This window comes from Anopheles aquasalis, chromosome 3 (genome assembly GCF_943734665.1).
Source record: "Anopheles aquasalis chromosome 3, idAnoAquaMG_Q_19, whole genome shotgun sequence".
NCBI classification, from domain to species: Eukaryota; Metazoa; Arthropoda; class Insecta; order Diptera; family Culicidae; genus Anopheles; species Anopheles aquasalis.
The window spans coordinates 4258805-4285000 of record NC_064878.1 but is presented as its reverse complement, the minus strand read 5'-3'; the positions used below and the strand labels follow the sequence as shown (position 1 = coordinate 4285000).

Sequence of the window (26196 nt, the reverse complement as noted above, 5' to 3'; positions counted from 1 at the left end):
CCAAAAACCAAAACGAAATGGAATTGACTTTCTTGGTATAAATCTCCACAAACTCCTAACGATGCTTTAAATCTGTGCTGTTGATGGTGATCATGCGGCATCTGTGGCTGCTTCTCGTGATGATGATGATGATGATGATGATGATGGTGGAGCAAATATATACCCTACATCCCCACCAACAATGCTGCCCACTCCACCACGTGGATCGAACACCAAATGTGAATTAATTTGAAAAAAAAATGGATGGAAAAAAATGTAAAAACTCTATCCCAAATTGATTTCCATGAACTCGCACCATCATCCTCCTGATGGGCTGACGTGCTGACGATGATGCACACGATCGCGCACGTTACACATGACACAGACGGCAGGCTCGACGGCACCTCCGTACGGTCGAGTATACTTCCCGTCGTGCCCGTTCGATCAGGATACCATCAATAAGGTTAGGACTGATGTAAGCAATAGATCGTAAGGCTTCTCTTATCACCTACACACGTGGTTTGGTGATCGCGGAATCGGACGACGGACCGAATTATTATCAATTAAGCGCCCCGCTCCTCCTCTATCGCCTGAATTCCAACTCAATTCAAATCCGGGATTGCAACGGATTAATCGGATTATGGTCAGCCCAGCCCACGTTAACTTGCGCTCGAGGGATCGTTCCGGGCTCTTATTTTGTATCCTTCGTCCGGCCTTATTCGAGTTTTTTCCAGGTCTCTTTTTTGCGACAGAATGTCCTTTCGATACCGAGTGGCGCGGCGTGCCCTTTATGTTGGAAAAATTGATCAAGGACTTGTGTCCTCTAACCCAATTCCTTTTTATTCACGTATTAGTCTTCGTGCGTGCTAAGGCACACACTTCACACGATGCTCTTTAGATTCAGAACTGATAGAGGCTTTGGAAGAATTGTTAACGTTATCCTAATTCATTGTGGCCATCCTTTGGTCGTGCTTTTCGATCTTTTTTCTTCCCACCCTTCGCAATACCCTTCCTGCAGCTATTCAACAACAACGAAGAAATGCTTGGTTACGATTTCCCGATGAACCTACCGGACATGATGACTGACGAGCAGCAGTTGCAACAGCTTAGCGGGGCCGCCGGTAGTAGCAGCAACAGCAACAGCAACGAAAAGTCAAATACCTGCAGCAGCCCAACACCCGGTATGTGTATCGTAAAGAGTAATGTTTCTCGTTCGTAACTCCCTTATTTTGTTGTTTTTTAAGCTTATTCTTAAACTTTACCCCAATCGACCACTGATTCCGCCTTTAGTGTGATGTGTTTGTTCCACATTGATAGTTGGAAAATGATTTCAGAATCAAAGTCATTGAAAGCAAGGCAACGGACCTACGGTTAATTGGAAAGTTTCTTTTTTCTTTTTGCAAACTATCTACATGATAGGATGCGACTGGTTCGAATGGCTGTTGGGATGGCAAGCGGTGAGGATGGATACTTTTCCGCATCCTCTCCATGTGCTCCATTCCACGCCATTCACCCCTTTTTTCATACACATTTTTCTCATTGCTTGTCCCAATTGGAAGAATATTCGTTCCTACTTCCGCGATTCCAAACACCGATCAAACAGATCAAACACATGAAAATATCGAAAATTGAAGGAAAATGAAAGCTATACACTTGGCACTTTGGCACTGTGCGTTGTTTATGGCTTGTTTGTGAATGCTTTCGGTTAGAGTTTGTGTTTGGTTCTCGGTACGGTACGCGTAGGACCGCGTACCTGTGGTTTATCGACTAAAAATCGACGAAATGTGAATGTATATTGCTTTACAGCAGCTTTACGTATTCTGAAGGACTAGTTTATATCGCAATAAGTCTATTAGTATTTGTAAACAGTAGTTCTAAAAGTATTCATCTGTAATTTGTGTTTCCATTTCTAAAGATATCAAGTTGGATTGCAATGTTAGTGCTGCAATGCTGCAATGTTAAACAAAAGGACTATCCATCTAATCTCTTCAATTCAATCTAGAGCAAACGAAACGTTTGTTTAAGTTTAGATATCATTATTTTAACAATAGTTCATTCGAAACCTACTTCTCGAGGATCCGTGTAGCGGATTACCCTTTTTTATTTGTTCGTAAATTTAGAGTTATTTCATATGTTTCTAGCACTAGACACACTTTGATGTTATCATTTTGTTACTGGTTATAATGCATTTGAAGTATCTAAATTAAACGTTTGAATATACGTTACAACGAATACAAAAACCACATTCCACATTGACGTCGTTGACCGATACTAGTATATGTAATGTGATAAATTCCCGACACTATTTCCCTATCACCCCAATTCCAAAACAACTTCATCCATTTTAACACATTTTACAATTTACAGCTGAACAAAATGCCAATCATACCAAGCGCTCTATAATCTCTAATCTCAATGTATGACCTTCTTCCTTTTCCACAGGAATGTCTGTTGCGATGCAACGATATGGTTGATAAGAAAATGGGAGAATGATTTGAGTGGAACGCTTTTGGCTTATGGAATGAGAGAAGAGAGTGCGAGAGATGTATAGGATAATGAGAGCAGGATATTGAGAGCGAAATGCGAGCTTGATCGTCGCCGGATCGCCCCACTGATAATAAGCGAAAGCACGGTTCGAGCTGGCTGACGCCAGCCAATACGCGCGAGAAAAGGGGGAATATGCCATAAGATCAGCTAGCAGCGCCGCACATGGCCGGTTTGATCGAGAGCAGCTCTGGGAGATGCTCGGTAGCAAGGAAAAACCGCGAAACCGTTCGGAATCAGATCGGAATCAGCTGGTGGGTTTTCGTGATAATAAGTTGTTAAGCATGAGCTTGTGAGTTCGTGATGATGCTGGCGCGTATGCTGCGCAGATCGTTGCCGATTTCGCCGAGAACCCGTCGCTGACAGACCCGTCGCTGCGCCCGGTTTTGGTTGTCTCTTTGTGGGTTTCGAACACGTGGAGGCACACACGTCCTCGTAGAGCTATCGTCGTCCTTAGTCCGCCGTCGCCGTCGTCGTCGTCGTTGTCGCTGTAGCCGTTAGTCGTAGACCGTCGCCGTTTACCGTCCCCGTTGTCGTCGTCGCATGTTGAAAGAGTAGAGAAGCGGGCGCGTACCACCTCGATGTAGAAAGGAGGAAGTAGAGGGAACCGACTTCCACTCACCTCAGCCATAGTGTGCCATTGAAACTGAGTTAGAACAAAGAATACCGCCAAAGAGTGTCACCTGCTTGGGCACAAGGTACTGTTTGTATAATCCTACATTTCATTTCCAACTTTTTCCATGCAAGAGGGGGGTGGGATAGGCCTCGATCCTTTTTTGTGTTTAACTAAATATAAGACATTTGTAGAGCCTATACAACCAGCGATGTGTTTTGTACACTCTACGCGCATCTACCTTTTAACATTAGTATTGATCTAAATTATGCCTAAATTGAAAAAAATAGATCTCTTTTTACAGTACGATTATCTTAATTTAATTTAATTTCCTTCATGTAGTCTAGTTCCCTTTCATCCATCAAATTTTCCCAACAATTCCTTTACTTTCCCCAGACTAATGCGTTTCCACCACGAATCGGAATACAACATTTTCCATATGATATAATACACCAGTAGGTGCGCGAGTGCGATGTGATCGTGAAGATTACTTTTATGAATGAAAGGACTAGCACTCTGCAATCGTGGCTAATATCGCTTTTGCGCATTTTCTTTCGATTTTCATATAACTTTATGACCGAAACAATCAACTAAAAAGCGACAACCTATGATTGCAGCGTGGTTTAGTTATATCATGAATGGTTGGCAATGGATGGGGTGTATGTTATGTAAAACAAAAAAGGTACTAAATGGGGAGGGATGATAGATCTCCTATTTTTGTTTGGGGATCGGAAAACGGGGAATGGGAGTGCTTACTGTGGGAATTGGTTGGGATTGGGGTTCAAGGGGTGTGGGAGTTCACATTACAAGAAGAAGGCTACGTGCGTGATTGTCCGAGTATATGTGATGTTGTTTTTGTTCTGAATGATTGTGGTTATAGCCATTTTTATGATTGAAAGACAGAGTGAACGTGTTTGAATGGAGGGCATAAGTGAAGTGCAGGAAAAAAGGGGAATTAGGATTGAATCGCTAGCGTTCGAAGGGATGAAGCGATAAAAAATTTAGTAAATAAGTTCATTATTCTTTGATTATTTTATCGTTCCCAACAGCCGTGCACCATTGCAACACCCACTAATTATTCGTTTTGTTTTTGTCGTTCTTTTTTGTATTTCCATAAACTTTAAAACCAAAACTAATCCAAACTCCCTCCCCTCTGACGTCCTCAAACCAAATGTGTCGCAAACCAAACAATCGGAATCCCAGGAGGAGGAGACCTATCAGCGTTACAAACGCAACTAATGGCCTACAAGCTGGGTATGAATGGTGGTAGTCCACCGCTCGGGCTGATGAATGGCATCATCGGTGGTGGCGGAAACTTCAACGGCAATGGAAGCAGTTTATATGGTCCACTGCACGGCAATGGAAACGGTGCTCTCCTCGGTGGCAATGGTCTGATAGGACCGGACGGAACCATTGTAACCGGAGATTACGTCGATCTGAATGAACTGCTAAACATGGACGGACACGGAAGCTATCATGATGATGACAACTCGCTGGCCGCATAATCTTGCTCGTCATATCAAGCAAAGCTTCGATTTGGCTACAACGAGCGAGCCAACATTCTCAACAATACACATACGCGCACATCCCTCTGCTCGAAAGCCACAGAAGCCCGGACGTAACAACGAAACCACCCGCCCCGAAGGAGATAGAAGGTAGATCATTTGCACCAGAAAACATGATAGTAGCAGGGCCTGGTTGTGGCAGGAATGGTTACTCCCAGCGGAAGCAGGGACAGCTTTCCCTTTTTCATTAGTCGGTCCACCGCTTGAGCAGATACGTTTAGGATGATATGTCCTGTACCTTTGGTTATCTTTTGCGATGAAATAATGGCGAGGGTGGATAGAAGAGTCCCCCCCATTTCTAAGTGTTAGGGGAAATAACTTGTTGCTGTACTTTAAGAGTATCGCTGCAATCTTTTAATGTAAGGATTTTGTTATGTGTTACTTTAATCGTGGAAAACACATGTAACCCAATAGGAGGGTCTGTTGTTGGTCACCTTTGCTTTACAGTATAAAATTTAGTGGTTACTTTTTTGTAGGTCACCGTCGACCGCTCACAACAGCAAAAAAAAAGCAAACGAACGAACAGAAAGGAAAAAACCAATAACGATGGAATCAGCATGTATTGTACTGCAGAGCTGTAGAGCGCATTATGAAGGACCATACTTATTCCACGTGTTTAACCATCTTTGTAGTATCGGATACTTTTGAAATCGTGCTTGGTTATGCTCTGGATTGTTTTCATAAAGCGAGGAATCTTTTCTGAGAATTGCTATGCGGCGAAGTGTGTACATAAAGCTGTATGTAGGCTGTCGAGATTGATGAATGGAAGAGTAAATACAATTCATGAAAACGCGTACCTGAAAGAGGCACTAGGTGTGAATCAAGGACCGCGGTTATTTGCAACAACCGTGGAAACGCTCTCCAATTTACTGTTTCAAACCATGTTCAATTTCTAGCAGCACAAATTATCATTCTTTATCTACTCTTCCTGATTTGACAGGTTTTTGTTTGATTGTTTTGTTGCAATGGCGTTGAATGCTTCCCCATTGCAAATTGAATTTCGTATGATTTAGTACGAATAATGAATTAATAATTGCTGTTGCATTTCCTCATTTTCTTACGTTTGTTTTCCTTCGCGTTATCGTTCTCAATTCAGTAACAGTCATACTTTTTTTTTAATCAAATAATATCTCCAAGCAATCACAAAGATGTCGTTCTATGCAGCAAGAAGAAACAAAAACAACTAAAACAAACATAAAACTATCGTAAAAAGGATATTCAATTTCAAAACTATATATCCCTCCAATTAGTTTGCTGGTATAATTAATGTAGAAATGTGCGAAAAGAAGCGAAAAGTGGAAAACAAAACCCGGGGGCAAGATGGATGTTACCACGAAATCTATGCATAAACATGCTTATCATTTGTTATAGGTTTGTGTTTTTGAGTGTGTTTGCTGCTTTTCCGATGCGTCCTCTGTTCACATCCAAGAGCATTAAAACATTCAGAGTTACATCTTGACATCGAAAGATAGGTTGATTTTTTTTGATAACTGATTATTGGCGCTCGATAGTTTTGGCCGCGTGAGTGTTTTCCATCCGTGTTTCACCCGGTAGATGTGCACGCTTGTACGTGTGGGCGTGTACTGCATTTGGAACTCGTTGAAAAACCAGCCATTCTACTGGTGCAATCTCCCTATCGGATCCCATGCTATTATTACCGTTTTCGTTCTCTACCCTTCTATTTCGGGCGCAAGGCTACGACAGGTAGCGGCAATTTTCCTGTATTTAGCGATAGCTAGATTTATCATGCGTGTTTTTTTCTGTTTTACCCACTTTTTGGTCTACCTCTTAAGTCGTTAGGTAATGGTAATCCCTTCCCCCTTTATATTAGCTCGCTTAGGTTTACGTGCACAACTCTGTGCCCTGGTGAACGCTATGAAGCTTTCCCGTTTCTTCTTTGAATATATTATATTACTACCAACTTTGAAAGCCCTAGACTCGAAAAAAAGTCCTGTGTGAATAGGCACGGAGATTGTTTGCGCATATGCAAACCGCAGGTGCATGATGCAAGCAAACATACAACAAAAAAAATGATATTTTCAATCTTCAGGTATAGATATAACGAAGACGAGAAGCAGAAACAGAGCGTGGGGGCGTAGGTTAGTGGGAAACAAAGCGCGGCTTGAAAGTGAAAGCGTATGGGGCTTTCGAAGTCTCTTCGCCTTTTTCGCCGAGATTGAGTTGTTGGTAGGTTTCTTCTAGCGAACGTAAGGTTGATCAATGCAGAACAGGAAATGACGATACTGTTTGTATATTGTAAAAAAAAGAATATAATACATAGTGCTTGGAAACAGGATATACACCCTTTACTGTAAGTTAAATCACCTTTCCCGAAAGAGCATTGGATTCTTGGACAAAAGAAACATGGCTCTCGATCCGCTACGCCTTTCATCATTTTCAGTGCACTTGGATGGCACAGTACAAAGAAAAGCCCAAAACATATTTACTTTAATTCGTTTATTGCAGAGCAGCGAGCACTCTCGCTCTCCAGTTTACAAAATAATCCATCATCTATTCCGACCCCGTTACTCACTTTCGTCGTCCTCCTTTGTTGCCACCTCTACCGCCACCCTTGCCACCTTTGTGGCCACCACCACCGCCGCCGCCGCCCGCTTTCGGTCCTTTCTGGCCAAAGGATTTGCCCTTATTGAATTGGTTCATTCCCTTCTTGTTACGGAACTTTTCGGCACTGATCTTTAACCCGCTCGCCTTGCGCTTATCCAGTTTGTCCATCTTCTGCTTCTTGGTCGCATCGTAGCGCAGCTTCTTCACGCTCTTCGCTCCGACATCGGTCAGGTCACGTTCGAAGCGCGTTGTGTTCTTCTTGCCACGCTTACCACCACCACCACCACCACCGACCCCATTGGGCCGTGGATCATCGGCATCCTCGCTGGTGGCAGTGACACGGGTCGGGCGGTTGCGGATCTTGGCCAGCTTCGCCTGAACCAGCGACACCTTCTTGAGCTCCTCCAATGCCCGCTCCTTGGCCTGCTGCTTTGCCGATTTGTTTTCATTGCCAGCCTTTGCGGCCGACTTTTTGCCACCGGCAGCGCTCTTGCTGTTGGTGGTGGCCACCTTCGCTTTCTTCATCTTCTCCTGATGGTAGCGTACCGGATCGAAATCATCCTCATCATCGTCGTCCCCGCGGCGCTTCCGCTTCTTCGCTTTCCGTTTCGCTGCCAGCTCCTCCGGATCGACCCCGGACAGGCGGTCCTTCTCTTCGCGCTTTTCGCGATGCGATTGGAACCATTCGCGGGGTGGCCCGTCCGTCTTAGGCGGCGCAATGCCCTTCAGCTTTCGCTCCGTACTCGTCAGCTGCTGTTCCGCCTGCCGCAGCATCTTCTCCGCTCGCTCCTCGGCCAGCACCTTATCGATCTCGGACTCGAGCGCGGCCACCTTCGCACGATACTTGTCGATGATTTCTGCCGGAATGATACGGTTTTTGACCGGGTTGACTGCGTTCTTGACGATGTCCTTGACGATGCGCCGCTCCAGCTCACCGGCCAAGGACACCGACACACCGGCACGACCCGCACGGGCCGTACGTCCCACTCGATGGATGTAGTGCTCCAGTGTGGCCGGCATCACAAAGTTGATGACGGTCGTAACGCCGCTAATGTCGAGACCACGGGCAGCCACATCGGTTGCCACCAGCACATCGATCTGTTCGTCCTTGAACTGTTTCAACGACTCCAGACGCTGCGCCTGCGTCAGATCACCGTGCAACTCGCCGGCCTTGACACCGAGCAGCCCTAGCAGGATGCGCAACCGATGGGCGGTCCGTTTCGTCTGCACAAACACCATACAGTGATCGTGGAAGGTACGGCACACGAGTGCCGCCAGGATGGGCTCCCGATCGGCCTCGCGACCCTCGCGCACCCTTATAAACTCCTGGCGCAGATTGAACGCCACCGTTTGGTTGTTGTTGACGAAGATTTTGACCGGTTTCTTCAGTGAAACCGCGGCCAAATCTTTCACCTCCTCCGTCATCGTGGCCGAGAAGAGCATCGTCTGGCGGGTGGCCGAACAGCTGCGAATGATTTCCTTCATCTGCTCCGCAAAATACTCGTCCAGCATACGATCGGCTTCGTCGAGGATCAGGATCTGTGGGCGAGAGGGAGTGAGAGAATGATGTGGGATTACTGATTGTAACATCGAAAAGGTGAGTAATGACGGTGCCAGTGGCCGGATCAGAAATATGAGAATTCGTTCGCTCGGCAATCGATTCTAGTCCACCCTCGGTTTCATCTCATCCAAACAGATCTGAGCGCAAGGTTTTCATCATTTGTGGCCGGGTCGATCGTGGTTCTTTCGTGACCCTACGCAGCTTACCTCAATAGAATCCAGAGAGAAGCTTGGTGTGTTCTTGATGTGGTCGATCAACCGTCCCGGCGTGGCAATCACAATATCCGGGTTCGTGCGCAGCACAGCCTCCTGCGCTTTCACGTCCAGTCCACCGATGGCGATGCCTACTTCGACGTTAGTGAACTGAGTCAGCTGTTTGGCCACCTGGTAGACCTGGGCGCCCAGTTCACGCGTCGGCACGAGGACCAACACGCGCGTCACCGCCTGGGCCGCATTCGGTTTGTACAGCAAGCGCTCAAGTGTCGGCAGCATGTAGGCGGCCGTTTTACCGGTTCCGGTAGCGGCACAACCGCAAATATCGCGTCCCAGCAGCGCAATCGGTATGGTGGATGCCTGAATCGGCGTTGGATAGATGTAACCCAGTGCACCGATCGCTTTCATGAGCGGACGGGACAGATCCATCTGGTAGAACGACTGGATGTGCTCGTTCGTGCCTTCCGCCTCCTCGAAGTAATCCTTCGCACCGTCCTCCGTTTCCTCCTGCACCTTCACGGTCGGTTCCGTGTTGCCGTTCTCCGCAGCCGCTGCCCGTGCCTTTCTTCCCTTGCGTTCCTTCACCTTCATGTAATCGTGCTTCAGCTCGTCGTCGGACAGGTCCACCTCCGAGTGGAAGGTACGGGTGGCACCGGCCTCTTCACCGTCTTCTTCCTCCTCCTCTCCGCCCAGCACATCCGCTTCCTCCTTCGAACGGTTCCGGATTACGTCGGCAATCTTATCGTCCACCTTGCCACGGTTTTTGCGCTTCACGAACCGCATCAGATCGTCCCACGTGTCGTGGTTGTACTCCTTCACGGAGGACACAAACTGGAACCCGCCGTCGAAGTCCCCTTTCTTCTGGGCCCGCATCTTTGTCGGCTGATACTCCACCTCCACGTCCGACTCCTCGGAGTAGTCCTCGACCTCATCGTCGTCGTTGATCGTTTTGATCAGATCCGGGTTTCGGTTAACCATGCTCGCTTCCGCGGCTGCGATCCTCGCCGGTTCCTTCGCTTTCACTGCTCCGGTTTTCTGTTTTTTGTCCTTCTTCATGGTTTCCCACCTGAGTGGAATGACTGAGAGGATTGACGAAAAGGACACACAGAGATCAGGCAAATGAAAATCCTAAAATCGCCGGGGGAAAATGCACGCCCGCCAGCACGTGTGTTTACAAAAAGTTGGTGCAAGTGGGTCGGAACAGACACACGTACCTTTTTTTTTACCCATGCAGCATAAATTTTACTCCGTTTGGTTTATACTGGTCCGGTTCCGCGCTTCCGCAGCCTTTAAACGATGATTTTCCGCTGTTTTCCTCTGCTTTTCCGAATTTTTCGCGTGATTTTACGAAAAGCGTCCTTTCGGAATTCCTTTTGGGGACTTATCCTGTTTCCTTAATACACTTTGACCACAGCCGTTTAGGATCAGCCTCCCCCCCAGCCCGCAGATAGCCATACCGTGCCGAGGGCGTTCGAGCAAATTTGTTTGAAGGTTTGTCGCTCGTGCTGCGGTCGCGAAAATAGTGAACCTTTTTCGTGAAAAACTCCGTGCAAAGTGCCAGCAAACGGTGCGTGCGTGCTTGCGATGAAATCTGTTCGGTGGTAAGAAGGTGGTCACCTATTCGTGGCACTCGAAAGGGGCCCAAAAAGGCGTTTAATTAGCGTGCAAAAAAGCCCGAGCCCGTCTCCGTCTCTACCTTCCCTGGTTGAGGAAGAAGATGGTGACGGCGACGGCGAGGAGCGTTGCGGGGTGTGCGCTACACGAAACATGGAGTGAAGCAATAAGATGAGATGGGGTTTTCCGTGAATGCTTTGCACGTAAGAGAACGGGAAAATCGCTTTCCGAATCGCCCGTCGTGCATCGTACCTGAGTGCGTGCGTGAGTGCATGATTGCGTGTATGTGTATGTGTTTGTGATGCCAGAGAGAAAGCAAAAAGAAGGGCTGTTTGCAAGGTGCCGGAAATCAAGGAATCCCATAAAAATCGACCGCATTACAACGACTTGATGCGCCTGGTAATCCCTTTCCGGAGCGTTTATTTCGGTTGTGAATCCAAGCGAGCGAGCGAGCGAGCAAAGATGGCAGCAGAAGAAGGTGTTACCGACGGCGGTCACCGAGGCTGGCTGTGGCTATGAATGTACGAGAAGAAATTTACAGGCAGGGGCCAACAACAGCAACAACAGCAACAACAGCAGTCGCGACCGTTAACGCCACATTCACCACCACAAACTCGGTGTTTATAGCCGGGCGCGTTAAGAAGTCGAGTATCTTTTGCGTGTGTGTTCGTGAGCTCCGGGAATGTTTTTAAAAGGCCTCCAAAAGAGTGAAAAACCAAAGGAAACATGATCGTCTCTTCAGCTGGTAGTTACACGGCAACCTTGTTAATCATCTTCTCATCATTAATTCCAGTGATTACAGCACCAGCCAGATTTAGTTTGATCGAAAAATAGGAGCCGCCTAAAAGTGTTTGAAATGAGTGTTTGAATCGCATTTTCGTCTGCATTTACGACGGACTCCGGTGGAGCGGAACACCGGACGAACTAAACGTGAAAGTGTAGCGGATCGTGAAGAAAATGGGCAAACGAAATGCGGCCGCCGCCATCGTGGACGCGGATCGTTTGCAACAGTTCGAAACGCCGCCGAAGCGAGCGAAACATGCTGCGTCGGTCACGGCCATCGTCGCTGCTCCGGCTCCGGTTCCGGTTCAGGTGGCCACTCCCGTCGCTCAACCTGCACCTGTCGGCCCTACCATCGCGGCCTCCAGCTACTCGCCGAACGTCAGCGCCAGCGAGTTTACGTTGAGCAAAGAGTTCGTCGACGGAACGTTGTTGATGGACCTGGCGCTGAAGCAGTGGCGCATCGGTAAACCGATTGGTAGGTTGAACCCCGCGCGGACATAACGCGAGACCAGTGTATTAATCTTTGTTCCTTTACCGTAGGCAAGGGCAGTTTCGGTGAGATCTTCCTCGCCTCGGACGACATCGATCACCCCGTGACGAGCGACAACGCGGAGTACGTGGTCAAGATCGAGCCCCACTCGAACGGGCCGCTGTTCGTCGAGATTCACTGTCTGCTGAACACCGCCAAACGATCCGGTAAGTCCCCGGTGGGGTTTCATTTAGCATTTTAGGCAATTCACGATGAAGGGATTGTGACAATAGTTTTTTTGCAATCAGTCCAAGCGGCACTGAGAGTTTCATTTCAATTGTACGTTAATCGTGTTTCTTTCCTGTCCTTTCTTTTCGTCCACTAGAAACCTGCATCATTCCGCCTGGGATGCCCGAATATATCGCTTCCGGTTCACACATGTTTAAGAACGAGCGGTACCGGTTTCTGATTCTGAAGCGCTACAAGCGCGATCTTCACTCGCTCATCAAGAACAAGCGGGTCGACCCGAAGAGCATTCCTGTGATCGCCTGCCAGATACTGGACGTGCTGGAGCATCTGCACGACCAGGGCTACGTACATTCGGACATAAAGGCGGAAAACCTGATGATCGGTACGGTGGTCAACCGCAAGGTGACGTCCCCTGGCAATGGACAGCCGCAGACGCCAAAAAATGGCGGCTATAATCATCACCACTCTCGTCAGAACGGATATACGAGTTCAGCCGGGGATGGTGGCGCCAAATCGATCAACGGTGTGCCCCCGATGTGCAATGGAACGATGGAAGGAGGAGGGATAATGGAAGAGGGCATCGGACGTTCGCGTAATCTACGACCGCTGAAAACGGTCACGTATCGTGATTTGAGCGACGATGACGATCGCACAGGTGGTGGTACAGCGGCAACCCGCGTATCCCGGCGTGGTCGGCGCCGCAAGAAGGATGAAGATGCCGCCTTCACCTACACGATCTCACCGCGCCGTGCAGCGGCAAACGGTTACTACGAGGAGCTCAAAGCGGCCACCGAGGAAGCGCACTGGAACGAACTGCACCAGCACAAGCAGCAGAACCGGGCGGCAGCGAAAGCGGCCGCAGCAGCTACGGCAGCCCTCCCGCCCGCCGAAGATCGTATCCATCTGATTGACTTTGGGTTGGCATCGAAGTTTATGGACTCGAGCGGTCAGCACCGTCCGTTCTGTATGGATCAGCGGCGAGCGCACGATGGTACGCTCGAGTTTACGTCCCGTGATGCGCACATGGGTGCACACGTGCGCCGTAGCGATCTCGAGTGTCTCGGCTACAATCTCGTGTACTGGAGCCGCGGATTTCTACCGTGGAAAGATGAGAAGCTGCTCAACCAACCGGAGCAGGTGCACCGCATGAAGGAGTACTTTATGGCGGATGTACGCGAAATGCTACGGCTCGTGTACGGTGACGATTGCCCGGCGTATCTCGGTGAATTCATGGCCTATGTCGGCCAGCTAACGTACGATGCCCGACCCGACTACAACCACTGCCGGGCACTGTTCGTGAAGGAGCTACGGCGGCTGTCCGGTGGTTCGGTGGTCACGATTCCGCTACGCTTAGACGTAGACGCGATCGAGCGGCTGAGCGAACCGTTAACGCCGCAGGATGAGGCGGAAGTGACGAACAAAATTAATCACGTTAAATCGCTGATGAAGCTGGGCGGTGCCTTGTTTCCTTATCGCGAAAGTACGCTACACAGTAAGGCTACCTCGCCGAAGAATCTGCGCTCGAAGCGTAGCGATGTGGTGAGAAATTCGTTGGCGATCGGTGGTACACCTGGTTCCGCAGCACCATTACAATCGGGAACTGCGAGTTTAGTGAATGGCGTTGGTGCCCCGGGTGGTGCGATGACCCCGCACATTCCCAATACACGGAAACGTGACAAGAAGCACAGCTGTGAGGAAATTTTTGCCACCGACGCCGATCAAATAGCGCGCGAGCGGGTCGAGAAGGAATTCGAGCGAGCGGAACAGATCGCCGAGGAGCAAGCGGTGGTGCGGTACACGGGCAAACCGACATACGCCATCCAGGAGCTGGAACGTAAGCTACGCAACGGTGGTCACAGTACCGGTGGTAGCGGGTGTACTGGTGCAACGGATTACACGGAGAGCGAAGGGTACATCAAGGGTTACACCAAACCCATGATGGACATTCTGCGCAAGCGCCAGTCACAGCTGTTCCGCGATCTCGAGGAGGAACGGCGAAAATCGGGTGATAAGGAGGAAGAGGTGAATCAAGCGACGAAAGAGGAGGAGGAGGAGGAGGAAGAGGATGACGAAGTGGAAGGCGATCATGAAAGTGAGGACGAGGAGGAGGAGGAAACGAACGCAGCCAATGAGGATGACGATGAGGAGCAAGAAGACGAAGAGGAAGAGGAGGAGGAAGACGAAGCTTCTGAAGAAGAGGAGGACGGTTACGAGCAACCCGCGGCCGAAGTCGGTCGTACCAATCACTACACGAAGGGAGGATCGTTATCAGCGCGGGGCAGTAGCAAAGGCAGCAAGAAGGAGGACACTGACAGTGACTTCATCAACGATGGTGGCTGTGAAGAGGAGGAGGAAGAGGAGGACGAGGCGGCACAGGACAGCGAGAATGAGGATGAAGTGGAAGAAGAGGAGGAAGATTGCGGTGACGATGACGACGACGATGAGCATGACAGTGACTTCAACGACCAAGAAAGTTCGCTCGAAAGTGAAGAAGAGGAGGAGGAAGTGCGAATCTCGCGAAAGGGAGCCAAGAAACACGGTGCCCAGAGTAAGGGGAAAGTCAGTGCTGGTGTTGCGGTCGGTGGTGGACGCAGATCACGCCAGGTGATCGAAGTCCGTCCGCGAAAGCGTTCGAAGAGTAACGCCAGCAAAGCATCGAAAGCATCGAGCAACAGCAATTTCCATGACAACGGTAGTAGCAAGCCACGGAAGCGTTCGAACCGTCGGCACGAGGTGGAGCCAGATGATGAAGGGCAGGAATCCACACGGCAGTTCGGTGGTAACCCTGCGCAACCCAATCCTCATCATCACCTGAACAACAACAACAACAGCAAAGCTTACTACGATGGTGATGTCGATGATTCTTCACATGACACAGCCCCGGCACCGTCTTCCCGTAGCTATGCTGGATCGATCTCATCGGACCGGATGAGCAACCAGTACCACTTTGTGAAGCGCCGTAAATCGGGTCTCCGGGAACGGATACGGCCGACGGATCGGGGTACCGACTATCAGGACGATCTGGCGCGCAAACGGAAGGCCGCGATGCGTAACAAACGACGCCGCGAATCGGCTGCCGCCCAGCTTGACGAAGCGTCTATCGAGCGACGACGACAACGGGGCAAAAAGCAGCGCAAGGCGTCAACCCGTGACCGCGTCTCGGTCGGCGATGATGAAAGTTCACGCAGCAGCACTCACTCACTCGCATCATCGACAGCATCATCGTGTTCCGCCCTTTCCTCCTCCACGGGTTCCTCGTCGACGGCTTCCTCTTCGTCGGCATCGACAAGCTCTTCCTCTCTCGGCTCTTGTGACTCGGTGACGCGCAAAAGACGGCGACGACGGGCACCAACTACCACCGAAAGCTCGCCCCGTGAGGAAACTCGAAGCAGTCGCCGTTCTTCCGTACGCCGGAAGGGACCATCATCGACGGTATCCTCGAGCAACGGTTGGAACCGTTCGGCTACCAACTCACGCTCCTCCTCGGTTTCGGCCTCAAACGCCAGCCACCACTACAGTAGGCACTACTACGAGCCGGAGGTCGGTGATCTGGCGAGAGCTACTCGGCTTGCCACTCTCCCCGAGGATGATGACTTCATCGAGGACGATGATACGCGTGATGTGGATTACTCACCAATTTGCACCCGTGGCAAGCGTAAAACGAAAAATGCAGCCAGTGGCGGCGGTGCAGATGGTCATGGGACGATGGTGTCTCGCAGAGGGACAACCAATGGTAGCAGTATTGCTGGGACTGGTGGAAACGTGCGGAAAAGAAATGATTCCAAAGGTAAGCTCGATTTGTTGTCGTCGAAATTTTGTGTTAAACTGTGATGCGTCGTATCTAGAAACATTACAGTAGGCGATGCCGCTAGAGGAACTTTACGAAAGGCTAGCGCGACAGAGAGACATGCTTACGAGCTTCTGTTTCATATCTTTTAACTGCTTTGCTCTCAGATTGATTTTACATTTTTTTATGTTTTGTGTTTTAATTTGTTTGCTTTTTGAATTTTCTGTAATTGTTTTTTCGTTTATTTTAAACTGTCCAATTTTCCTGCCATGTTCTGTATTATCCCTCGTTCCTCGTGTTTGTACTGCTGTGCTTAATTCGATCATCACATTTTGTTTGTAATTCAACGAACTTAACTCGCTCATGTACAAGGGCCGTTTTACTTTTGTTCTGCACACATTCTCACCTTTTATCACCATCGTTTATCGTTTTCTTTTCTTGTACTGCATTTCTTTTTTTAGGATCATTTTCCTTAATTTAGGATGCTACTGCCGGTAGTTGTGCTCGTGCGCTGTGCTGTAAGGTTGAGGGGTGCTTGTTGTATGTGTGTCTGTCTATGTCCATTGGGTGTTGGTATAGTTGGTCCATCGAGCCCCGATATGGCATCATCATCACTCATATGAACGGATAGATAATAGCGCAGCAAAGAGCTTGAAAAGAGGATACTAGGCGCAGAAACAGCTGTAGAACTAGCGAATGTCAAGTATAGCAAAGTGAAGCCGATAGGAACTCGCGAGAGATCAAAAAGAGCTCTAAAAATACTCCTTACTGTACAGAACAAAAGACTGTTAATTAGAATCTAATGGAAGACGCCAGCGGAAGAGAGAAGCATCCCGGGTGTGTCTTAGGGTCCACCGCTGTTGCGGTGTTCAATACCTTTGTAAATACTATTCTTTAGATGTTTGGTGGTACAAGCGAGAGCCCGAAACATGATGTATTAGTGTTAAAGCATTCTCGCTCTGTTATGCGATCGGATTTTTTTTTAAAGGAATTACTTTGTTTTGCCTCTTTAATGCTTAAAAGAAGTGCCGAGAAGTGAGAGCCACTCAATCACACACCCGCTCTCTTCACACACTTCCTACTGAAGCGGGCAAAAGCCAGAGGGGACGGACATTGATCAGTGTTTCGCATTCAGTTGTTGTATGTTGTCGTCCTTCCACAGCAGGTGGTGGTGGTGGACATGGTAGAAGCACGACTGACCTATTACTACCGTCAAACTCCGTTACGTCTTCCGCCTCGTCGATGGTGGTGTCCACCTTGTGTCCGGCACCCACCAACCACCATGTACGGAGTGCTACCTCACTCCAGCACGGCTACAGAGAATCATCACAAGCGACGATCGGGCAGCCCGGTGCCGTACCACTCCACCATCGTGCCCGCCGCTATCAACACCATCGGCAATACCGACAGCAACAGTTGCTGCAGCACCAACAACAGCCGCAGCATCAGTACTTCTATGGCGGTGGAGTCCATCATCGGCAAGAGGCCGAGCAACCTCAGCGGCAATCGACGATGGTAGTACGCACGTATAGTCGCGGGTAGCGCGGCGGGGTTCGCGTTTCAGTCGTGTAAATGATGTAAATATTTGAATCCTCTTTCTCATTATCGATCCACTGGATCGTATGTCGTTCAACTGTCTTGTGGACATGTTAGGAATGGTGCATTCCGGTCATTGTCTCTTCCGGATTCCGGAGAAGGCAACATGTCTCTTTTTTAACCTACATCTTCTCCATCGATACAGCTGTTGGATTCCCTGTTGTCCGTGGTTCGTGGTTGTATATGCTCATTTCTAGCTCCATTATCTTCGATATCTGCTGATCGAAGAAGCGGAAGAGGTGTGAACGTTGTGTCGGCTTACAGTGTGTAGTCAAGCTTGTGCGAGGAAGTTAGCTTAATCCTCCCGGAATGGTATCTCGTTCCACGACACGGTGTAGGCATCTGCCAGGAGATCGAAAAACAAAATCTCATTTTTATTGGTACCCTCGACGATTATTAGAATTGCAGATGATAGTAAATCGTACGGTAGCAGCAGGCAGAAAAGAAGAACGAATGATGTCCAGAGCAGGGCATTATCAAAGGGTCTCCAAACCGCTGTGGTATGAGTTCAGTATGAATTCGAGGAAATGTATCAGCGTCCAGTGGAGATGGTTGGCATAGCTAATAGCTGCTATTGTACCCACCTGGTCGGTACGGATTGAAGTTATGAAAAAAAGGATAAACAAACATGAAAGAAAACTATGAACTGTGGATTGAATGTTCGTGATGGAGTTAGAAAATTCTTTAAAAAATCATAAGAAAGCGAAAAATCCTCCTAAGGCAGGAGAGAAAAAAGATAATGAGGAGCAAAACAAAAATAGGAACAGAAAGCAAACGCAAAAAAACGGAGAAACGAATAGCATAATATGTGTTCCCGTCGAATAATAGTCGAAAACGGAGAGAAACAGATCCCGTGTCCCATGGGTATGGGTACATAAAAAAAAAGCAAACAATATGTGAAACACTATCTGTATTTGTAGCGGTAAAATTCCTTCTACTATTAAACTGAAGCTTACTGAATGGACTGTATGTACGTGTTTCTACACAGCGCGGTGCGTTCCGCGGTGGACAGTTCCTCCACTCGACGCGACGCTGTAGGCATAGGCCTTGAATCGCAGCAGAGGTAGCGTTAACAAATAGCTAAAGGATAGCACCGAGCCGAGCGTATAGAATATACGATTTGCCAGGTGGATAAGAAATCGAAACGAAGCATAAAATGGCAGACGGTTAGAAGATAGCTGGAACTGGAACCGAGCATCGCGTATGATATGCTGCAAATTCTACCTACATACAAAACTCATACAATTACATTCGATTAGACCGGAGGCACCGCATTATCCTTGCTGAGATGGAAATGAAATTAAATAATGGAATAAAGAAAACTATGTGGAAAAGCCCGCCGGCATCTCACCCCTGGCGACAGCATCCGAACAGCGAACGACCTTCATCGTGTAACGGTCGATTTAAATCCAGCATCGAATTCCCCGTTCACCCCGTTGACACAGAACATTTTCTCGCTCCTGTTAAGGCCCCTACAAACTGAGCACGTAACGCTGCGTACGTACACGTACGCGACCTTTGGTGTACCTATTTAAAAATCGTCCGTAAAACCACGTAAATCGCTGTAAAAAGAGCGAAATTTTTACCATTTGTGCTCTATTCCATGCACTAGACCAACAAACAGCACTCTGGTCGTGGATCCCGTTGGAATAGTAAGCCAGGAAAGTGCAAGACGCTTGCAAAACTGCACCCAGCCCTGCGTGTCGAGTTATCGGAGCGTTATCGAGTGAAAACAATCGCGCAAAAGAATCCTGGGATGGTCCGGTTGGCCGGAAGTGGGTTTATCGAACCAACAGCTACCGCTCGTGTATTTCGCTAAGGCACAGATTATCCCGTGTGGTGGAAAAGATTCGCTTGAAAAGACCGCGCCACGAAACGTAAACATGGTTCCGCGTTCGCGTTCCTAGATTGTTTACCGGATGTTCTTCCAGCTCCAGTCCGTTCAAAACACAGTAAACTCCTTCTTCCGACCCTAGTTCCAGTGTGGTTCCCCAATCTACCGACGCGGCCAGCAAAGGGCACACCCGCGCATCATGGATCGGGTGAAGCTGTGCGACCAGATTCTGCTGCAGAAACTGCACCTGCTGACGAACGAGGTGCTGCGGACGAACCGGGGGATCACCGAGCGGGACATGGAGGAAGCCTTTAAACAGTCCATCGGTTACCGGCCGCCCCGTTTCTTCCCTCCGAACGATGGTACGCTGGCGATCATGTACAGTGCGCTGTTCGTGGTGGCGCTCTTCATCGTGACACCGTTCCTGGCAGGATTCCTCGAGCTGGGCCTCGGTATACGCTGCATACTGCCAAACAATTACCTGATCTGGGAAGCCGTCCGGCCCGTCTCGAACTGTGACTACTGCCGGGGAATAGATCGGCCAATCATTCTGCCGAATTTGACACGCGACGAGTTCCAACCGTACGCCTACTCCTCCCGACCGATCATCATCAAGCGGGCGGTCTCGCACTGGCCGGCCGTCCGGCTGCTGAACTATACCTTCCTGAAGGACCTCTACCTGAGGCACCCGGCCGCGCTCGATAGCCTGCACGAGGACTGTCAGTTTTTGCACTTTAAGTCTAACTTCCAGACGCTCCGGGATGTGTTCCGGATGTCGGACGAGCGGGCCGAGTTTCGGGCTGGACAGCAACCGTGGTACGTTGGGTGGAGCAACTGCAATCCGAGTGTGCTCGCTGAACTGCGGAAGCTATACCCGAAGCCCCATTTCCTGCCGGATGATGCCGAAATGCCCAACACGGACTTTGTGTTCCTTGGTTACGAGCAGGGTGCTGTGATGCATGTAAGCAGCGCTTGGTATCCCGTGGCATAAGAAAGGCCACTATTGATTTGGCTATTGAACTCCGTGTCTCATTCCAGATCGATTACATACCGCGGCTCATGTGGCAGGCCCAGTTGCGAGGCAACAAGAGCTGGATCCTTGCGCCAACACCCGAGTGTGACGCAGATTGCCGTAGTTTCAGCTTCTATGTCGAACCCGGCGATATTCTGCTGGTTGATACGCGCCTCTGGTATCATGGTACTTTCATCCACTCCAAGGGCGAGTTCTCGCTCACCATACAGTCGGAGTATGGTTAGTGTGCTGATACCTCCGGTGCGTGGGCTAACTAAGCAATATTCGTTCGTTCGTTCGTTCATTCGTTCGTCCCTTGGCCAGTGAAATCCAGCGAACTTCCCAAAGTTTGTGTGTAAAAAGGTGTATCTATCGCGTATGTGTGTTTTTGGAGTGTGCGAGTGCATGCCTTAGTTCATAACTTATTCCGTTGTTTTGTTGTTTTAGTTTACTTATTCACACACTCTGTGAGGCTGGTCTTTTTTACACTTCTCTATCGTGCAAATTTGATATTCGTTTTAACTAGTGCCATTTTCTTTATAAAACTTTATTTATTGTGAACATAACATGTAACACCAAACCCCGAACCGCGGGCACAGTGTATCGTGCAACACGGTCGCTGTGTTCTCCACTTTCGTTTCCTCCACTGGAGCGACGGTCGCGCTTTTGTACTGATTTTTTTTGTGTGCCGTTTGATTCTCATGCGAAACCGTAACCGCTACCGCGCAAAAACACGTTTTCATAGTTTTCTTAAATCATTAGTATTCGCCAGTTTTGGATCTTTCCGTATATTTTTTGGTTTACTCGTTCAGGGCTTGCCCAGTTGCTGGGTAGCAACACTTCATGGGTCACTTAGAGAGAAAAAAAAATTAAATATTGCTAAAACATGGAAAGCAAAGAGCCTGAGAGGCAGTGGTGAAGAAATAGTTTATGGTAATGGGAGGAAAAGAAAATCAATTATTTACAAAGGAACAAACCAAAACGCGAGCCCTCTGGCTGCCGCTCGGGGTGTAGATTAATAGAAATAAAACAAAAGCCTAACGATAGAATTCAACTGTTATCGGGAAATACGCTTCACGTCAAACGTGATAATATCACACAAGAGAATTTCACTCTCTTAACATTCACCTAGGATTTATCAAGAGTCAACAATGATGTACGAGATGTACAAGTATCTACTACAAGCAATCGACTGTTAAAGAAGAGTAAATCTGTTTGATCTTGGCATTAACAAACGCTTTCGGACGTTTCTTGATTCAACAAAAGCAAGAAAGATAACCAATCACGTTGAAGTTGTACTGATACAATCAAATGTAGTACTGATAAACAATTTAATCGTTGTGGCTTTCGCTCGAAGTTTACAATTTAAGGAGCGTAGCATAACAAACATTGTTAATTACTGCATATTAAATAGTTAAATATTTACATTGCACTTCTTGTTTGATAACAATAGTTATCTTGATTAAATGGCCATCTGCCCGTTCACTGCTCACTCGCTCGCTATTGATGAATGGTAGTGTTATCAACCTGAGCGACACATGTCGTCAGAGGCTTATCTCTTTTCGCTCAATAAAGCTTCTTATCAACGCGAGACACCTTTTTTCCCCTTAAGTGAATTAGTGCTGAGTAACGTTGTTATGCCCTATTTCCGACAACGGATGTTGGGTTTTTGCAAACCCATCCTGTTCTTCCTATTGCGTCATTAGATGATTATGCTCGCCGTATCCAACGACTAGTACTAATACTTTCAGTTGGTTAATATCTCACAGTGTATCTCCCTGGTGGCGTAGTGGATTCACCGACTTAAAAGCGTCACCATAAGCAGTAGACACCCGGCATCGAAGAGCAGCAAAATGGCGAGCAGCACCGTTCGTCGGCTATTAAATCAACAGCGGCATCGCCGGAGGCCTCGGAATGGGACGTCGTGGAGCGGCAGTCGACGACAGTGAAGAGGCCATCAACGTAATACCGAAACCAGTCGACGAAATACCATTACTCTCGTCGTGCAACCCCGGTAGTATGGTGGTCAGCAGGGGCAGACTGACGAGCCGCATGGCCGGATCTTCACACATGTGCTTACAGCCGCGCACATCCAACATTCGCAGCTGCCGTGCGTGGCATGCGATGTAATCGAGGCTGAAATCCGTCAGCTGGTGACACCGGCGTAAGCTGAGCGTTCGCAGACGAGGCAAATGTTCCGTAATCAGCTCCACTGCACGATCGTTCAGACTGTGGCACTCGCTCAGATCGAGCTGTTCGATCGATGGGCAGCTACGGACGAGCGCCCGGATACCGTCGACGGATATCTGCGAACACTGTGCGAGCGAAAGTTGCTGCAGTTCAGGCAGACGGAAATCGCATAGCAACGAAACGTCCGTTAGCTGGTTACACCGCGTCAGATTCAGAATGCGCAGCTGCCTCAGCCGGCTGATCGAGTAACCATTGGTCGTCTGGTCGTCAGTTTTCGCGGAAGTTTTTGACGCTGCCGCTGTGGTTGGCTGTCGGGTATTGATGAAAGCCATTAGACGTTGCTTTCGCTCCGCTTCCTCGACTATCTGCTGCTCAGCCCGGCTCCGGATCGATATGCGCATCGGAGGTGGCTGAATCGGGTCTGCGACCGGCACGTTCGGAGTATTTGGGGTTTCTGCTTGGCGCACTTCGGCATCAACACGAGGTACGTACGCTTCCGATCTCCCATCACCGTCTGCCACTAACGGTCCCATGCCAATTCCAGTCATCCCATTGTCCGACACATAGTCGCAATGCTCCAGGTCCAGATGGGTGAGGCGCACGAGATTGCGGAAGATGTGCTGCATGGCGATCTCGAACATGCTCTGATGGTGGAATCCCAAGTCGAAGAGGCGGAGCTCTGGTAGCCATTTCGTAAGCTCGACGATCGCATGCACGCTGAGATGGTTAAGGGCACGTATGTGTAGCTCACGTAGGGAGCAGTTGGGTCGTTGAGATTGAGCTACCAGCCCAGCAAGTAGCCCCTCGCCCGTGATGTCCCTGCAGTATGATACGTCCAGTACTTCGAGAGCCCGCAAGTGCGCCAACTCCCGCACTCCCTGGTCACTGAGTGCACGGCATTCACGCATCCGCAACACACGAAGTGCCGGCAGCTCATGGCAGATCTGCTGGAGACAGGTATCGGTTAACCGGTACGCCCTGGTAAGATGCAGCTGCGTCAGAGTGTTCGTCTGTGTATGGAGCAGCGCCTCTAGCCCACGGGGAGACAGCTGTTCGCATTGGTTCAGCTCAAGCCTCTCGAGCCGCAAATCCGGTTGCAGTCCAGTCAGCAGCTCCAGCGCACTATCATCGATGAGCGTTTCGCTGAAATTGAGCACCAGAAGTTTCTGTTTTCGCTCCTCGATCAACCGGGAAATGTAGTGAAACGTCAGAACGCTCTCCGATGGTTGCTGTCCATTGCTGGCAGGATAGAACTTCCTGTAGAGGCCCTTGTGGAAGGAGATGTGGCAACCGGACAGGTCTAGCACGGCCAACGAGGGCATCACTTCGCAGAACCGATGCAGTGTCGCATCGGACAGGTATTGGTTGTTCGTAAGCCGCAGTTCACGCACGTTGGCCAGTGTGCGCATCAGCTCGGCCCGTTCAGTCGGATCTTCAAACAGTCGTATGCACATGAACAGATCACGGCACGAATGTATCGTAAGCGATCGCAAGCCGGACAAGTGACGCAGAATATTGTACAGCGTTCGCTCCTGTATCTCACAAGCCCGGAACTCGATCCGCCGGATCGTCCCACCGAATCGTTCAAAGAAGTTGCCGACCCGTTCGAAGTCAACCTCACTGAAGCTGAGGTTCGGGAAGGTACGGCTACTGGCCAACAGATCGGCCATCGGTGCTACGTTCGTGTCGAACGTGGTGCGATGCAGCGCTAGCCAGAGGCGCTCCCGGAAGTGGTTGTGCTGTGTTGCCTCGAGCCACCGCTGACACGTTTGCCCGGCGACGCAGCGATCCGACGCATTGAGATAGGTGAATATCTTGACCAAAATCTGTAAAAAAGACGAGTGTAAAAACGAGCGGAGTGAGAGGGGAATTTTGAAGCATCACGTTCGATTTATGGCGGGGCACTACCGGAGCGGACCGGATAGCGATTAGATGCCTGATCACGTATCATCCCATCGTTGACGTATGGCTCCTTACGCGACAGAGGATATTACTCAGCAAATGCTGTAAATAATATAGCCACGTGATATGGCTGTCCAACCACCAAAGGCCACCTGATCCCTTGAGTTAAGGTATTTTTGCGAAATTGAGCTAACAGACTCGTCACAGGCTCCTCGCCAAATGTCCTCATAACCGGACACACCCTATATTTTGTGGCTACAAAGTTCGTGCATTATCGGTTTGTTCTAGACTTTGTTCTCGGTTAGAAAAGGACTGCATCATCAAGGAGGCCTAAAATCAAGTGCCGTTTGCCTCCCCTCGCTTGCATATCACGGTCATCTAATTATAGCAAAGCTATCAAAGCAACCACAGACGTCGAGTGCAGGGAAACGAAGTTTGAAGAAAATGTTTTCGTGACCGCTATGTTTCTGGCAGCCAGTAGCACCGCTGTTTTTGGGAGCCATCGTATCACGATTTGTGTTTATGTCTGATGTTAAGCAGTTAGGACAACAGCTGATATCATCCTCAGCCCCTGAAGTGCGATGCGCGTCATTATCATACCGTATCGCTATCTAAAATCGGCGAGCGTCCGTCGCGGTATATAAACTCTCTTCACCCAGCCAATCAGCCCCGTTATCATCACGACCACAATGCACAATTAATCTTCTTTCACGCATCGCGTCTAGGGCGGGCACACGGTCCTCTGCGTGATTGAGTCACGTGAGTAGCACCGTGGAAGCAAGGAAATGTGCTTGGAAACGAGGATAAGCTTACCTCCATCGGAAGGTCGGCATACTGTGGGCCAAACTCGTCGTACCCGCTGAGCTCCCGGTAGTACTCGCGTATAGCGGAACCACTCTTTGCACGACCTACTACACTTTGGCTGTTCGCCATCGTCGGATGTTTGCTAACCACTTCGAACGAACCGCCACCTGCTTGAACGCGCTAGACTGTACGACTACTGCGTAAGATTGCGACACACAGCTGTTTTGGTCGGAGTGGGCGGTGGAGATTTAGGCGGCGGTGTTTGACACTCGCCACCTGACGTTTCTCGGAACCGTGGTTAGCGATGGACCAGCTTGCTTTTCCGATCCGTTTCATACGATTTCAAATTGCATCTCGTTGTTGCTTGTCCGCGAAGGAAATTATCGTGAGAAAATTATGACTCTCCGTCCGGATATCCCGATCGTTGGGGCGGTTCCTTGGATTGCAAACCCATAATTTCCGTTGCTCCCCTGCCGTGGCGACCGCGGTGCGGTTCCCATCGCTTCCCTAATGATCCTCTGTACAGCGCCGGAACGTCGGTGGGGTGTCCTCGTGGTCACGTTTGTCGAATTACGCCAAGAAGCAGCCACTGTGATGGCTTCTGATCAGCTGATTCTCTGGGTGGCACCCGAGATCCGAACCACCCCGCTTCTTTCGTTTGCCACCCGCTGCGGTGTATCCTGTTTTCACCGAACGGTAAACTAACGACGATTCTCCCTCTTCTTTCTTTTCAGCTTTTCTCGCGGAGACGGGTTCATCCCTGCAGGGGAAAGTGTGTTGTATTCGTCGTCGAATGAACGCTCGTTCCCTTTTGGTGTGCCAGCGTGAGCCGTGCGCCTCCTGCGGGTATCCTTTCGGGGCCGAACGGATGCCGAACACACGCGTGACGTGCGCGCGCTCGCACAGTGGCGCGTGTG

At 49.3% G+C, this 26196-nt stretch overlaps 5 protein-coding genes across 15 annotated transcripts in view; 3 read left to right on the top strand and 2 right to left on the bottom strand.

Moving 5' to 3' along the window:
- LOC126578578 (probable WRKY transcription factor protein 1) overlaps positions 1 to 6997 on the top strand; it is an 18694-nt gene extending 11697 nt beyond the window's left edge. For 3 of the 7 annotated variants that reach the window (XM_050241270.1, XM_050241267.1, XM_050241266.1), the window contains 3 exons: positions 365 to 442; positions 998 to 1160; positions 4340 to 6997. In XM_050241270.1, coding sequence (XP_050097227.1) covers positions 365 to 442; positions 998 to 1160; positions 4340 to 4641 — 543 coding nt within the window. In that variant the 3' untranslated portion in view covers positions 4642 to 6997. Of the gene's footprint in view, positions 1 to 364; positions 443 to 997; positions 1161 to 2421; positions 3443 to 4339 lie in introns of those variants that run through there. The other 4 variants (XR_007608404.1, XM_050241271.1, XM_050241268.1 and 1 more) reach the window with 4 other exon arrangements.
- A 146-nt stretch (positions 6998 to 7143) lies between these two features.
- LOC126574408 (probable ATP-dependent RNA helicase DDX27) lies at positions 7144 to 10209 on the bottom strand. Its single transcript, XM_050234597.1, has 2 exons — positions 9034 to 10209; positions 7144 to 8805 (listed from the first exon to the last, which is right to left on the bottom strand). Exons 1-2 carry the CDS (start codon positions 10093 to 10095, stop codon positions 7231 to 7233), a joined length of 2637 nt encoding a protein of 878 aa, XP_050090554.1. The 5' UTR covers positions 10096 to 10209; the 3' UTR covers positions 7144 to 7230.
- Positions 10210 to 10529: 320 nt separating this feature from the next.
- LOC126574403 (uncharacterized) lies at positions 10530 to 18874 on the top strand. Of its 5 annotated transcripts, none has more exons than XM_050234590.1 (5): positions 10530 to 10640; positions 11447 to 11911; positions 11977 to 12132; positions 12291 to 15941; positions 17077 to 18874. In XM_050234590.1, the coding sequence occupies exons 2-5, from the start codon at positions 11611 to 11613 to the stop codon at positions 17481 to 17483; spliced, it is 4515 nt and encodes a 1504-aa protein (XP_050090547.1). In that variant the 5' UTR covers positions 10530 to 10640; positions 11447 to 11610; the 3' UTR covers positions 17484 to 18874. The 5 variants fall into 5 exon arrangements, with proteins under 5 accessions (XP_050090547.1, XP_050090549.1, XP_050090546.1 ...); XM_050234592.1 differs by having other exon boundaries at positions 10531 to 10640; positions 11456 to 11911; positions 17104 to 18874; XM_050234589.1 differs by having other exon boundaries at positions 10531 to 10640; positions 11456 to 11911.
- A 374-nt stretch (positions 18875 to 19248) lies between these two features.
- On the top strand, positions 19249 to 21212 carry LOC126574413 (uncharacterized). The gene is made up of 2 exons (XM_050234603.1): positions 19249 to 20332; positions 20410 to 21212. Exons 1-2 carry the CDS (start codon positions 19571 to 19573, stop codon positions 20626 to 20628), a joined length of 981 nt encoding a protein of 326 aa, XP_050090560.1. The 5' UTR covers positions 19249 to 19570; the 3' UTR covers positions 20629 to 21212.
- A 458-nt stretch (positions 21213 to 21670) lies between these two features.
- Positions 21671 to 25453, bottom strand: LOC126574409 (dynein regulatory complex subunit 6-like). Its single transcript, XM_050234598.1, has 2 exons — positions 25289 to 25453; positions 21671 to 24399 (listed from the first exon to the last, which is right to left on the bottom strand). Exons 1-2 carry the CDS (start codon positions 25406 to 25408, stop codon positions 22264 to 22266), a joined length of 2256 nt encoding a protein of 751 aa, XP_050090555.1. The 5' UTR covers positions 25409 to 25453; the 3' UTR covers positions 21671 to 22263.
- Between the last annotated feature and the right edge of the window lie 743 nt (positions 25454 to 26196).

Excerpts from the sequence above, each read along its gene's own strand:
- LOC126574403 (XM_050234590.1), top strand. The coding sequence starts at position 11,611 with ATGGGCAAACGAAATGCGGCCGCCGCCATCGTGGACGCGGATCGTTTG. Across the intron at positions 12,133-12,290 it reads GAACACCGCCAAACGATCCG|AAACCTGCATCATTCCGCCT; the intron begins GTAAGTCCCCGG and ends TTCGTCCACTAG. Across the intron at positions 15,942-17,076 it reads GAAAAGAAATGATTCCAAAG|TTGTTGTATGTTGTCGTCCT; the intron begins GTAAGCTCGATT and ends TTTCGCATTCAG.
- LOC126574408 (XM_050234597.1), bottom strand. The coding sequence starts at position 10,095 with ATGAAGAAGGACAAAAAACAGAAAACCGGAGCAGTGAAAGCGAAGGAA. Across the intron at positions 8,806-9,033 it reads TCTCTCTGGATTCTATTGAG|ATCCTGATCCTCGACGAAGC; the intron begins GTAAGCTGCGTA and ends TCTCGCCCACAG.
- LOC126574413 (XM_050234603.1), top strand. The coding sequence starts at position 19,571 with ATGGATCGGGTGAAGCTGTGCGACCAGATTCTGCTGCAGAAACTGCAC. Across the intron at positions 20,333-20,409 it reads AGCAGGGTGCTGTGATGCAT|ATCGATTACATACCGCGGCT; the intron begins GTAAGCAGCGCT and ends GTCTCATTCCAG.
- LOC126574409 (XM_050234598.1), bottom strand. The coding sequence starts at position 25,408 with ATGGCGAACAGCCAAAGTGTAGTAGGTCGTGCAAAGAGTGGTTCCGCT. Across the intron at positions 24,400-25,288 it reads ATGCCGACCTTCCGATGGAG|ATTTTGGTCAAGATATTCAC; the intron begins GTAAGCTTATCC and ends TCTTTTTTACAG.